This window comes from Camelina sativa, chromosome 13 (assembly GCF_030686135.1).
Source record: "Camelina sativa cultivar CO46 ecotype springtype chromosome 13, ASM3068613v1".
Classification (NCBI taxonomy): Eukaryota; Viridiplantae; Streptophyta; class Magnoliopsida; order Brassicales; family Brassicaceae; genus Camelina; species Camelina sativa.
The window spans coordinates 1452414-1466995 of NC_141892.1; the positions used below are offsets into that span (position 1 = coordinate 1452414).

General features: G+C 33.5%; 1 protein-coding gene and 1 pseudogene across 7 annotated transcripts; both read right to left on the reverse strand.

Annotated features, from left to right (window-relative positions):
• Nucleotides 1-23: 23 nt before the first annotated feature.
• On the reverse strand, nt 24-6896 carry LOC104734427 (uncharacterized). Of its 6 annotated transcripts, none has more exons than XM_010454003.3 (7): nt 6774-6896; nt 1842-1947; nt 1626-1731; nt 1263-1445; nt 744-1172; nt 537-623; nt 24-327 (listed from the first exon to the last, which is right to left on the reverse strand). In XM_010454003.3, the coding sequence occupies exons 2-7, from the start codon at nt 1902-1904 to the stop codon at nt 263-265; spliced, it is 933 nt and encodes a 310-aa protein (XP_010452305.1). In that variant the 5' UTR covers nt 1905-1947; nt 6774-6896; the 3' UTR covers nt 24-262. The 6 variants fall into 6 exon arrangements, with proteins under 6 accessions (XP_010452305.1, XP_010452302.1, XP_010452303.1 ...); XM_010454000.3 differs by lacking the exon at nt 6774-6896 and adding an exon at nt 2373-2543; XM_010454001.3 differs by lacking the exon at nt 6774-6896 and adding an exon at nt 2040-2382.
• LOC104734426 (uncharacterized) lies at nt 6451-10168 on the reverse strand (annotated as a pseudogene). Its single transcript, XR_015578214.1, has 9 exons — nt 10094-10168; nt 9904-10011; nt 9758-9828; nt 9512-9653; nt 9315-9413; nt 9058-9186; nt 8789-8903; nt 8291-8358; nt 6451-8014 (listed from the first exon to the last, which is right to left on the reverse strand). The product of XR_015578214.1 is annotated as an uncharacterized LOC104734426 (transcript).
• Nucleotides 10169-14582: the final 4414 nt, after the last annotated feature.

Genomic DNA, 14582 nt, shown 5'->3' on the forward strand with positions numbered 1-14582 from the left:
AGTTTTAGAGTTGGCCACAGAAGTCCATAACAAAAATCCAATATCATAAATTATACAACCAAATCAAGTGCTTCTTAAATATTTATAACTAAAACAAAAATTCTCTACAATTGAGAATAATAATAGTAGTATACACCCCACTCAAAAATTGTCTTCCAAATCGTAATAATAATATCTCTATGTACACTAACCATGTAATTAAAACCTGCAAGTAGATGCAGAGGTCAAAAGCATGATGATGAAGCTCCAAATCTAACAACACCTATTTGTTACCGAGGTTTTTGTAAATGAAGCCTTCAGATATAGTCCCCAATCTCTCGTAATCTCCTACAAGAAAAAACACTTGTGGTTACTTACTATTCACTCTTTTATTTTCCTGCAAAACTTACTGGTGTCTCTAGGTCCTGAATGAGTTAGCTCTTTGCATATTAGCTGAGATAAGCCAAAAACTCTCAATGAAATCTATCGAACTAAAAGAAGAGGGACATCAAGTACGACATAAATCTGTTTCCTTCTGTAGTAACAAAGCTTCTCACCCTGATGTTCTACCCTGTCGCTAGAGTCCAGGAAGTTTTCAGCATCAGCCAATAGGAATGGTGATCCATCATAGCTCTCCAGAATCTCTGGTTTTAGCAAATCACAGTAAAAAATAACGATAAGTCCTGTTGTGCGAGTTTGTGCACAAATGTCTGCTTGATATTGTGTGCTATAAAAAAGGGAGAGCATGTATATGAAAATGAGACCTGAGCTCTGGGAAAAATCAGCTGTCAGATCAGAGAGGCTGAAGTTCCGAGGAATTTGACGTAGGGACCCAAATGGAGAAGCGTCTGCATCAACAAGTGGATCATTGAGGGATTGACTGCTGGACTCGTTGCTGAAAGATGCAAGGGAGGCATCTCCAACTGTGGACTGTGCTTCACCACCATACATGTACGGAGCAGAGTTTGAATATGCAGTCTCAGATTTAATCACTCCTTGCATCAAAGGCATATTTGTGCCCGGCGAGCAGAGCAAGTTTTGTGGAGGATCAACTCTTCTAGAATTGGTTGAAATGTCCACATAAGAAGGCAGATTTGTGTTAATAGCTGAGACTCTATTGAGGTATGCACTTGACAGATTAGGAAAGGACTGATCTGAATCCTTGCGTTCAAAGCATAATTGTTGCTGATTCACTGTTGGAAAAAAACTACATTAGTTGCAACACGAAAACAAAATTCACAACTCCTTACTTCCCTACATATATAGTTCAAAACAAATCTTACTTAATGGAACATGAGAACCATTTCCGTGTTGGTTGGAAACCCCTCTGGTTGGATGAATCTGACGCATGTGGTTTGCCTGCTGCTCAAGCAGCTTGTTATATTCCATAATCTGGTGCTTTACCATGAGTCTCAGATAATATGCCCTGAAAAAATCTCGGTTCTCTTCTTCAAGCTTCTGCCAAACTGTAAACTCAGAGAAGGAAAAATGCTACCATAATTATCTTATTTAAAAAACCATCACTCAAAGTGAGAGATCAAGAAATCAGAACCAACATTGAAGAAAGAGACCCAACTAGACTAGGTCGGTAGAAAAAAAAAAAGGTGTAAAACAAAGCCCGAGAAGAGAAGAGTAGAGGTGGTTACCAAGTTGAGTAAAACCAGGTTCGATCTTATTCTTCTCTAGTAGAAAGTCAACAGCTTCTTTCTGGTTCATGTAACGCTGGAGGCATCCTTCAATAAGATTCTGAACCTACAAATAGAAACAACAGAACAGACCAGAAACGAAAATTATGTCACAATGCAAATGAGTATTAAAAACTTCCTAGTCGAAAAAAAATAAAAAAATAAAAGAAATCAAACCGATTGTATATCTGCCAAAGAGTATCTGCCACGTGACACCCTTCTCACAGTTAAACTTGACATGGCTGCAAAATATTAGTACAAGGAAGCCGATCTGATCTTGTTCCTGTCAGAAGAAGAAGATGAAGAAGATCAATCAATCTCTGTCAGAATACTAACAACTCTAGTCTGATAACCAAAACATATAATTTACTTAACTTAGCTGAGAAAAAGCACACAATTGAAACTTTTAATCTAAGTATCAATATTTTACTAATCAATCCCTAAATTAGGGAATGGAGCATCACCATCATCCCCCATTATTAGACTTGGACCCAAAAAAAGAAAAACATGTAAGAGCAGGAGGAGCTTAATTAATCGATCGGATCGAAAACTAGAGTAGTTATCGCAGGAAGAAATCATATAAAAAGCCAGAAAGATTTGTTAATTGATATGAAAACAACCAACTAACGGATTAGAAAAGGGTGGTTCATAGTAGTAGAGACTAGAGAGAGAGAGAGAGCAGAAGCGATCATCAGAGAAAACCCTTACCGGAACCCGAAAGCAAATCCGACGACCAGACCAGACCTAATAACTCTCTCCCTTCCTTTTGTCTTTTTTTATTTATCTTTTTTAATGAAATATTTTGCGGGAATTAAATGCTAAAGAGTATCTGCCACGTGGATAAAGTGAGGTCCCTGTCCCATTCGAATACTAGCTTCTACTACTTCAATTCATTAACGCCATATATATTCACTTCCATTGAAGAACATAAAATTTTATCAGGGTTTTTTTATTTTTTTTTACATCTTTTTAAATTTTTTTTTATAGGGAATAGGTACAGATAACCAAAAAAAACAATAATTAACTATCTAACTATTCTAATCATATAAATATCATACAGTATATAATCTACAATATATACAATACATACAATTTACCCCTTATTCAACACCAACACCAACACCAACCCTTCTACCTTCTATTAACCACCATCACTTCCGCCGGACCACCTCTGCCAGACCACCATCGTCAGACCACCGTCGCTGGACCACCACTACTCCATCACCACAAACTGTCCTTTAAGTAATTTTCGATTGGTCAATAGTTATTCACCTAATTTTCTTTATTATATGGTTATTTTCTACATAACATTTTTTATTTTGGTTATCACACAAATTCACTTTTTTTATAAACTAAATTTACAAAAAAATTAAGGAAAATAACTAGATTTGCTAAAAGAATATATTACTTTTATTTTAAAACATAGAATGTTTTAACTAAAAGCAGACAAAATAAAAATTATTTACTTTTAACAAGTTCAATCAATCATAAAATACTGTATAATATAAAATATTAAATTATTTTAAAAGCTACATAATATAAACCTGAAAAAAAATCTAAAATATTAAATTATTTTAAAACATTCTATATAAATCTAAAATAAAAAAATCTAAAATATTAAATATAAACCTAAAATATTAAATTATTTTAAAATATTCTATATTATAAAACAAAAAAAAATCTATGAAAAAGAGGGAGTAGTTGCTAGCGTTAGTGGACCCTAGATAAAAGCTAAGACAGTCATTGCATGGCTAAGCTCTTTTAACAGTTTTGTGATTTTTACCAACAACTAAGTTTGGTAATTAGGAATATTTTTAAGAGTGTAATTATTAATATACTAAATTCTCAACAAAAAAAAATGATTTTTTCTTTTTGCTGGAGAAGAAAAAAAGAAAATCTACAGATCTGTAAATCTTTGATAATGATAATTCAACTTTTCATATCTATCGGCTATCTATCACTCTTTTTAGAATAAAGTTTGGATTTTGATAATGATAATTCAACTTTGTGTTTTTTCTTTGCTCTTCAACGAAGGTGAAGGCCATTCCAAGGGTTTCAGGAGGGAGTAGTTCTTCTTCTCTGTCAACAGCGGTGTGGAGTAATCCCCATTGATGTAGTCTTGGCTCCAGAGAAGCGGTGGAGGAGATTTGCAGCGGAGCTTTCGGTTTGAAGACGCCGAGAGTTGCTTTGAAGATCCTCTAGGCTCAGCCGTCATCTCTGGAAGTTGTGGCTACGGCGGAAGTTGGTGGGGTTAGGTGGGTTTCGTCCATCGGATTTCATAAATATACCACAAGAGAGATTCCAAAAAGATGACAATAATATCAATCATTCCAAAGAATTAATCGGCGAGTACAAACACACTCCTGAAAACTAAGACCAGAAGAGGTGAAACAAAGGGGGAAAAAACCTATTAGGCAAAATACACTACATTAAATGCCAAATCATACATGTCCTTTTAAAAATATGAATTTCAAATCTCAAAATTAACTTTTTTGTGTCAAACAATACAAACACATGCAAATCGTTTTCTGGTGTTTCATCATCATGTTTTGATGATTTAAAACCTTTATAAATTAATAAACACTATAAATTAATAAATTTTGCTAGTTCCAAGTCGAGACAGCATAAAAAATAACAAAATTCGATAAGATAATAAGATAATAATTTTTTTTGAAATCTCAATGTAAAATATGGTCTCAATAATATCATAAATTAATAATCATGTAAATTTACATATATATATATATATATATTGATATAGTAAAATATGTTTATCTTAAACCTCATATCTATAAAACAATTGTTATGTTGTATCTTCAAACTATAATGATATAAAATATTCTATAACATTTCATAAAACAGCTTAAAGTTTTCAATTTATAAATATTTATCATTTACATTTTGATAGTTTGATAGACTATTAAAATACAATAATTGATATTTTTATTCATAAATTTAAATATTTATGTCATGTGTATAAGTGAATTTGTCTATAATATTTATAATTCATTGTCAATAATATTTTTAATTATTTCAAATTCAATTCCAATACCATAAAATTTATAACATCCAAAATTCTAATCTTATTTTGCAAAAATTGTCTTAATTCATAATTTTTAAAAAATTAAATAATTAAAAATATACCTATAAATTAATATCACTATAAATTAATAAAATGTTTTGGTCCCAACATTATTAATTGATAGAGGTTTTACTGTATGTTGAGAGGTCCCAAAGATGCTAATTTAGTTTTTCAAATAAAAATAAAAAAATTATTGTTGCAACCTAGACTCATGCAAAATCTAACATCCAATTAACTTCTCAACCGCTTGGACGTATCAAATTATTGCTAATTAGTGAGTTGAACCATTTTTCACTTCTTTTTTTATCTGTGACCAAAAAACTTTAGTTTTCATATTAGATTATGGTTCTTTTTTCTTCGCGTTGCTCTTGTTTAAACCCTAGCTTCCATCTTGACGAAGGTTGTTCAACTCGACATCGTTGTAATCAAAATTAAAGACATATTGGGGAGCAAAATAATATTTCTTGCATTCTTCTTCTTCTTTAGTTCAATTTGACGAATCTAATTAAGAATTTTTCTAGGAAAAAGAGAATGAAGAAGAAGATCACTAATTAAAAGACTAGACACGAAAGAGGTTTATTAGCCTGTTGTTCATTATATTACGATTAGTTTGTCTTAATCTCTGCAAGTTAGAGCCTACCTTGTAACTAGACCTGAGCATTCAGATTCGGTTCAGATTTTGAGGTATACAATCATTCGAGTATTTCTAGACTTCAGTTTTGGGTCATATTTTGATCGGGTATTTCGGGTTCGGATTCAGATTATCCAAAGTTCTCAAAATTCAAAATTTTAGTATCCAGATTTGTCTAAATTATTCAAAAATACCCAATCTATCTAAATTCTAACTTCTATCTAGAGAGAGGTTGTTTTGTGTTCAAACCCTAGCTTCTATCTTGATAGAGGTTGTTTTGTGTTCCAGCAGTACAACTCGACATTGTTGTAATCAAAACTAAAGAACAAGGGAAATTGAAATCGATCAACTAAAGACAAATCAGGGAGCACAATTTGACAAATCTAATTAAGAAATTTTCTAGGAAGGAGAGAATGAAGAAAAAGAAGAAGAAGATCACTAATTAAAAGACTAGATGGTTTATTAAACTTTTGTTCATTAGATCACACATAGATTAGTTGGTCTTAATTTGTGGAGGTTCGAACCTACGTTGTAACTAGGCTTAGGCTTGGAAGTTCGAATTGTGATTGGGTATTTCAGATTTTTGGGTTTTCGGGTTTAGAGGTATAAGACTCATAGTTTCAGCCCTCATAAAATATATTTATGAAAGGAAATCAAAATTAGAAGTCCAAAAGCCCTCAATTTTTTTTTTTTTATATTTTCGATTTATTGGCTGATAATGATGAAATCTCGACGGTAAGGAGTCGCCCAACATATAACCGGCGATTATACGGCCGCCTAGACCACATCATTAAAATTGACAGTAAATTAACATTGTGTAACGATTTGCATATCGGCACAAAAAGTTAATTTCGGGTTTTATATTCAAATTTCTGTACATATATGATATTGCAAACATATAAATTTATGTATAAATTCTCAAGAGAAGTAAAGACAATTTTTTGATCACATATGAGATGTGGCTTTATCCCAAACAGAGCTTATATACGTAGTTACTTAATTTTTTATCTTAAATTTTGAATGTTATTACCTTTTTAACTGTAAATTTACATATTTTTCCAGGTTTTTGAAGATACTGCCGAACTCGTTTTTTTGGGTAAATTAAAGAAAAAATCCTACAACAAAATTAATAATTCTTCTTGAGACTTTTAAGTCCTAAATCCTCAGGAGATCTAAGGATATCCAGTTCTGAATTCGAAATACTAAAGTCCTGATTCGTAAGAACAAATCTATAAAGTTTCACAAAGAAAGACATAAGCTACGTATTTAGCATGACAAAATCACAATTTGGCCCTACATAGGATCTCTTCTAAAAAGATCCTATGCCACAGAAAATTTCAAGGGGAAACAAGTTCTTGAATCACTAGGAATCAAGAACACGGTAAAAGCGATTTACCTGTAATGACGAGAAACTCCGCAGTTGTTAAGATTATCCAACAAGGCACTTCATCCCGCTAAGAAATCGTCATATTGGTCATCATCGCTATCGATATGATGAGCAGCAGAAGAATTAGCAAGCAATCTCATGCGTTTGATGAGGAAAACATTGTAGTAGTAATTGACGAGATCCTTCTCACTTTTTCTTGGGAATGCATTGTAAGCAAACTCCCAAAACCCATCACTACTTGACAAAGGATTCTTTTTCAAAAGAGCATCGAACCTTTGATCTTCTTTGGCCGTCCACGACCCAGCTTCTTCACCCATTTCATCAAACTTCCACGTATCGAAAGCACGGTTAATCTCCTTTTTCAAAAGCTCTCGTGCTTCTTTAGTGTGTCGTTTTATACAACTGGTTGACCTCGGATTAGTACAAGAACAAGAGTCGGGTCTTCCTTCGCCGACTTTTTTGTAGTGAACTGTCTTCTTTAGGCTGTATGTGGGCCAAACACCAGTTCCCAGCCATCTTAGCGTATCGGAATCACCGGGACTACCATAAAATTTGCCCTTCTTGGTAGGGGCAACCCAAACCGGAATTTCAGCTTGAAACCTCGGACCAATCGGGATAACTGGTCTTGTTTTGTTGGACCCATGTGTTACATCTTTGGGGGTCTTTTTGCTAAAACCTTTAGGGTTTGGTGGGTTTGAATCACCAGCAGATTGTTGTGAGGATTGAAACCCCGGACCAATCGGGATAACTGGTCTTGTTTTGTTGGACCCGTGGGTTACATCTTTGGGGGTCTTTTTGCTAACATCTTTAGGGTTTGGTGGGTTTGAATCATCAGCAGATGGTCGTGAAGAAACACGGCGATGTGAGGATTGGACAGGGATAACTGGTCTTACTTTGTTGGACCCGTGGGTTACATCTTTGGGAGTCTTTTTAATAACATCTTTAGGGTTTGGTGGGATTGAATCATCAGAAGATGGTCGTGAAGAAACATGGAGATGTGGGGGTTGGACAGGGATAACTGGTCTTACTTTGTTGGACACGTGGGAAACATCTTTGAGAGTCTTTTTGCTAACATCTTTATGGTTTGGTGGGTTTGAATCATCAGCAGATCGGAGATGTGAGGATTGGACAGAAGACTTCGGTTTCTTACTTCTCTTCTCAAAAGTTGAAAAGCTACTATCCTCTGAAGAATCTCCAGGGGCTGTGGAAACTGCATCATCACTCCAACGCTGTTCCCGTGTCCTTTTGTTCTGGCAAGAGATAGAGATACCCGTCAGAGCCACCGAGACAATGTGTTTCGGCTGGTAAAGACAGGATCTTTCGCATTGGCATGCTCATAAGGAGTTACCAATTTTTTTCTGTACCACATTTATCTGACACTCTCGCGAGCTGCCCCAACTCGACTTTAATAAAGTGAATAAAATCCAAACGTAGGGCTTTTTTCAAGCATCCGTACGCTTGGAGACATAATAGTGCTACCTTACTGCCCAGATATAAACTGGAACTAAAGTCAAAGAACGCATTACCTTGAAACACCTGTCAGAGCCGTGATCTGCAGCACCAACAGAAGAATCTCCTCTGCCTATAAAAATCTCTGGAGGCATTGGAAAAAGTTTTAATTAAATCTATCGTGTTTTCTTCTTCTACTTCTCACTCTAAATGTACGAGATCAAATCTCTAGCCACTATATTATCGAGTAACTTTAACGTTTTATTCATAGATATGGACACCATGTATTTAGTTAGTGTTTGCCATAGGGAAATACTCGTGGTGGTGACTAGGCTCCGAGAGGAGTTTCCTACAAGCCCACCACAAGTAAAGCACTGGCCAGTAGACCTAGTGATCAGATGGCTCAAGAATATTGTTTACACCTGTGGGGAAGAACAGCAGCTATCTGAAGTAACAGCATAGTCCAACGCTTCTCCAACCATACGGCCAACGCATGTAGTTTTTTCTATTATGCTATATGTACCAGACATGAATCAAATAGAGTTACTTTTATGACTTCCTATCATAAGACATACCCGAAGTTTCAGAAGAGCAGTTGGTCAGTTTCTCAGGAACAGACTGAATGGTGCACACCGTTGAAACACTTTCTGATCTATACAAATCCCTTGCCCTCGTGACAGCCAATTCAGTCTAGAGAGAGACAGAGTAGTCAGGTACAGTTTTCATGGTCAGTTAATTAAAAGTTAGAAAGCAATAAATAGAACAAAGTACAAAAAAAAAATGTCTTTCAATGCATTGTGTAAATGAAGATTCAGCATTATCAATAGGAATAGCAACAGCATACCTTATAAGCGTTAAAGGATTTGGAGATAATGCTCTCAAATACATCTGGATGCAATTCAAAATACTCCGTTAAGTACTCCTGGACTGATTGGTCAACAATTTCCCTGACATATGGATTTCCTAATCTCGTCTTGCAGATATTAGGAGACAAAATATTAGTATGAACAATTAATAGAAGAAAGTGGAAAAGTATCACTGCTTGCTACACAGATATCATTGCCAAATAGGAGAACGAACAAACGCTATGATCTTGTGTACCTGTGTTTGACCTTCAAACTCAGGTCTTGGAACAATAACTGAGACAATGCAAGTTAGCCCTTCAATAACATGCTCCTCGCTCAAGATAATGTCCTTGTCCTGAACAAAATCAACAACAATAAACCTCACCACCAGTTGTACAAAACATCAGAAATGCCTTCCTGACACTGGTAACATTATGTTGACTAGTCAAATACCTCAACAAGCTTCGACTTGTTCAAAAGGCTGTTAAAAGTTCTTGTTATTGACGCTTTCACACCATCTATATGTGTTCCACCATCGATGGTGCGGATGCTATTGGCATATCCCAGCATTATGGCTGAATACCCATCTACGCACCTAGTACAACAACAAGACAATAAAAACTGGGATCAGATCAATAGGATCTTGTTCAAAGTAGCTACACAACATCAGCATACAATATAGTACAAAAAGGAACATACCATTGAAATGCAATGTCCACGGTGGTACCATTTACCTCTTTTCTGAAGCCCATCACATCGTGAAGCGGTGTCTGAAGAGGGGTTCAGTCAGTTAGTATATCTTTCGAAATAACAGGATTTAAAAGTCATGCGAGGCAAACTCTCACCTTATCAGAATTAATCCAAGTAATGAATTCACTTAAGCTATCAGCATATATACATTCTTTATTCGGATCGTTATCCTCCATTTCCAGAGAAACCATAACCTGCACACACTATAAAGTATAGAGCACTTAGGAAAAAAGGCAATCTTTGTCTCATTCCAAAAAAATAAATAATCATAAGACTAGAACTTACCAGTTTAATACCTTTGTAGTGATACCCTTTTTACAGTTCCACAGTACATTGCTGAAATTTACGAAACAGATGTTTGTTCCTGGAAGGAACACAGAACACAATCGATTACAAACCATTTCTAATTTCACAAACAATGGGGACAAAAACAAAATGCAATGCAAGAACAAACCCTAAAAAAAAAACAATTATAGTTTCAAGAAACAAAGATCTTGTAGCCAGAGAACATCAACCAGAGAAGGTTTCCTACTATATAACTCAATTGGCCAAAATCCAACAAACCCCCAGTGACAAATTGAATCACATATATTTCATAGTTCTATCCAAAAACAACTTTTCGATTACAGAGCCAAACAGAGAAATTTTATTAAATATTTTTTTAAAAAAAAGTAATTAGATCAAATCGATTTCTCTAACATAGAACACAACACTTGTTTGGTTTAGGAAAAAAAAATAAAGAGAGAGATTTAGACGAAACTAATAATAGGGGAGGGGGGGGGGGGGGGGGGGGAACAAAATTACATGAACCCAAGAGATGTCATCCTCATCTCTTCAACTTAATTGAATCCGATATTTACGCAATAAAATCTCGAAATCGATAGTAGAGATAGAGATAGAATTTTTAGTATACAAAAAAAAAAAAAAGCTTACTTAAGAACAAATCATGAGAGCGAATTAAATGGAGAGAGAGAGAGAGAAAGAGAGAGAGAGAACATTTCCCAGAAAACAAATTTAGTATGGAAACAGTTAGTTATTTATACGGAGAAGAAACATCGAATAAAAACCCCAGAAACGCCGAAACGATAAACCATAAAAAAAAAAAAAAAAAAAAAAAAAAAAAAAAAAAAAAAAACTTTACAATTCAAAAAAAGATACTATAAATTAGATTCAAAACAAATTAGTTTCTGGTCGTAAAGTTGTTTGATTAGAGAGGAATATTCATCATATACAATTTCAACTTTCTAGTCAAGCGTTACAACTCTTCAGTCTCTAAATTTATATATATGTATAAAGAAATATTTTGATTTTTTTTGAATATTAAAACCGTGAATTTATTAGAGAATATCCTATATGTTTATCTAATTTAGAAAGGAAAAAAAAGATTTATCAATAATTATATATTTCTATAACATGTTAAAGTATTAAGGCTTGTTCTTCAAAAAAATTTACGTTATATTTTTACCAAACAACAAAGGTAAAAAAAAAAATTCAACAACTTTTTACTACTTGTGGAAGAAGAAAGAATAATTGAAAAAGGAAAAACATATCAAAAATAAAAGGAAAAAAAATCCTAAAAGATATTCTCAAAATTAAGAAAATCAAGTGATAACTATGTCAAAAAAAAATTTGAAGAAATCATGAGTTCCAAGAATTTCTAAGAATTGTGACATCTTAGATAAAATTAAAGAGTGATATTATAGATGGGAAAGTCAGAGTTCTAGGAATTGTGACATCGTACTTGAAAATTAAAGAGTGATGTTATAGATAAGAAAGACAAAGAACTATGATGATATAGGGAATCAAAAAATTATATGAGCGACAATTCGATCGATCTGTAGCCAACCCCTACTACACAGGGTAAGGCGATGAGAGAATCAAAAAATTATATGAACGTGACCCGATCGATCTACAGCTAATCCATCCTTACTACCTAGAACCAATCCTTATTACGGGGGATAAGGCGTGAAAATTAAAGAGTGATATTATAGATGAGAAAGTCAAAAAATTATGATGATATAGAGAATCAAAAAATTATACAAACGACGATCCAATCGAACCGATCCATAGCCCAATCCTTACTACGGGAATAAGGCGATGGGATCGGCCTGAGAGATGATGCTATAACCACTTGACTAAAAACACTTCCCGACATTATGATGACGGATATATGTTATTAAACTTTGAAATATAGTCAGATTTTAAAAAAGTTGGACATACCTTATGATCTTGTAGTAGAATCAAGATTTATCTCATGGGTCTAGAGTCTATGATGCTTTGATGATAGCTACGAAGTACATGGGGCATATTTATAGTGAAAATTGAATATGTTAAAACCCTAGATACAATTTTAAAAGGTGGCTGATTTTTTGGTTAGGTCTTATAAACTATTGATTTGTTGTAGGCTTTTATGTAAAGCCCACAAGTTGATATACGGAAAGTTTTGTTCTAAGAAAATTTGTTATTTCACCGTTGTAACATGATTGAGAACTAACTATATATAGAAATTTAAAATAGTTTAGGATATTTAAAAAATAAATTAACAAATTTTTATTCAAAAGATAGACTACTCTATAAAAAAAATATTCTAACAATATTTTATTATTTAAATAAATTGATTTTTGTATAATTGCTTTGATGTCAATATATATATATATATATATATATATATATATATAACTGGTTTTTCATAAATATAATAGTATGTGGATCTACTTTCGAAAACCCTCCAACAAAATCTTAAATGGATTAATATGAGAGGTCCGTTTTGTTATTATAGGCTTAAAGCTCGAAGGCCTAAGCCCGTGGCCCTGTCTAATAAGCTACGAGATTAACGCACAAGTCACAAGATTCGCAAGTTGCTGCGACTCATACTGATTTGTTTAACGAGAGGTTAATTCATTGCGGACAACACAGATTATGTAAATAGGATAACTCGACCTGGCTTAAACAGGCCTTAAAATCTCAAATGGTTTTAGTAAGCAAATCAAATTTGGAAGATAAATTGGTGGCTTGTTGGTTGGTGCATATACAATTCCACTATGTTGTCAAGAAACTTGGAGAAGAAAGAAACCATATATATCTCGGCGGAAGGTGAAGGATCGATAAAAGAAACTTGGAGAAGATTTTCAATAGATGTCTAGTTATCGTGCCAAAAATAACGTACATGACTATTGCCAAGTTAGTGGGAGATAAAGTTGAACTCAAGATTTTGCTTTGGGGAGTTGTCTCTAAAGGCCAAGAGGACCATATGGTGGTAGTCTACGAAACGATTGTCAGTCAAGTATTTCACGTTGTTGATAGAAGCAATCATAAAGTAGCATGATCGAAATCAAAATCGCTTGTAATAGCTTTATAAGGAAATTCCAACGACGCAAATCACAATTATTGATGTGTTGAAGTACCCTTCTTTTTTTTTTGTCTACGATGTGTTACAGTTTGTTTGGGAAAATAAATGATTAATTAGTGCTCTTTACCTAACTTAGTTTTTTTTTCATTGTATCAAAAGATTCGATAAAAAAAATGTTATGATCAGACTTCTAAGAAAATATGTTGAGAGATATACAGTGTAATCAAAAAAAATTCAAAAATCAATATTCTCAAATCTTCATAAAGATATATAAACATATACGGTCTTTATATCATCAGGTGTTAAGATATCGTTATATATATTTCTAATGCAGATGATTTATTGTAATAAACAAATTCTAATAAGTTTTGAAAACATGGGTTGTTATCCAAATTGAATATTAATGTGATCTTTTTTAGGTGCGTTATAATTTCGAATCTCCATTTGTCTTCATCCATTAATTTAAAGTATGATTGGAGGGTAATTAAATTAAGTAAACAAACGAGGAAATATTGAAAGGAATCCTACAAAATTGATTGGTTTAGTTGAGTATTTCGGTATCAAACAATCAATAGTATAAAGCAATGCTGGCAAATTGTCTTCTCCCATGTGGCTCCACTGCTCACACAATGCCACATATCTTGGAATCTCTCTCTCTGGCAACATTTTTTTTTTGGTTTTTATTTTTCATAATTTGATTCCATCTATCTGATTTACATTTGCTAGATCCGGATATAAATATTTGTTTCTTCTGCTGATCACAAGTTATCTAAATGGTAAATACCGATCGTTTTTCTCATGTGAACTGTTTTGTATCTGCTTTTCAGTTCCCTTATTCTAATGTTTTTTTGAACCATTGCATTTACTCTAGCTCATGTGCACTGTTTTGTATCCTCCACTTACATATATTAGTTAAATATTATTCTAAGAAAAAAAGAAAGTTAATATAATTCACTTTATATATTATTGAATCAATAACTGAGAGAGAGTAAAATGGGAAAATGAATCTCATACTGAATTAGAGTTAGGTACATTGTTTATACATGTGTTACAAGTATCACAGTTTAAACATAGCGTTAACAGTTCACCCGGCTGAACCTAGAAAAATATTTCGGAAGATGATGAATATATCATGTCTCCAGCATGAAGTATGATACCAGCGAATGAACTAATTTAGTTTAACATGTTTTTGTTTCTGGTTCTTAAAATTCGTAAGAATTCAAGTTCTTCGATCGATACGTACATATATACATTGACCTGTTAAATACTAAACCAAAAAATACACTTAAGAGGGAAAAACAAATCCAATTTACGATTATGAAACAAAACTATGCATGGCGATATATGTGTCAAAAGAGAACGATTAAAAAGTAAGAAACCGAGATTCTTTTTCCTCCATGTGGGAATATACTAGCTACACGACCA

Bases quoted from the DNA above. Each gene is read 5' to 3' on its own strand.
- LOC104734427 (XM_010454003.3), bottom strand. From the start codon at position 1,904: ATGTCAAGTTTAACTGTGAGAAGGGTGTCACGTGGCAGATACTCTTTG. The intron at 1,446-1,625 runs GTAACCACCTCT...CTGAGTTTACAG, and splicing joins ACCTGGTTTTACTCAACTTG to TTTGGCAGAAGCTTGAAGAA. The intron at 624-743 runs GTCTCATTTTCA...TGCTAAAACCAG, and splicing joins TGATTTTTCCCAGAGCTCAG to AGATTCTGGAGAGCTATGAT.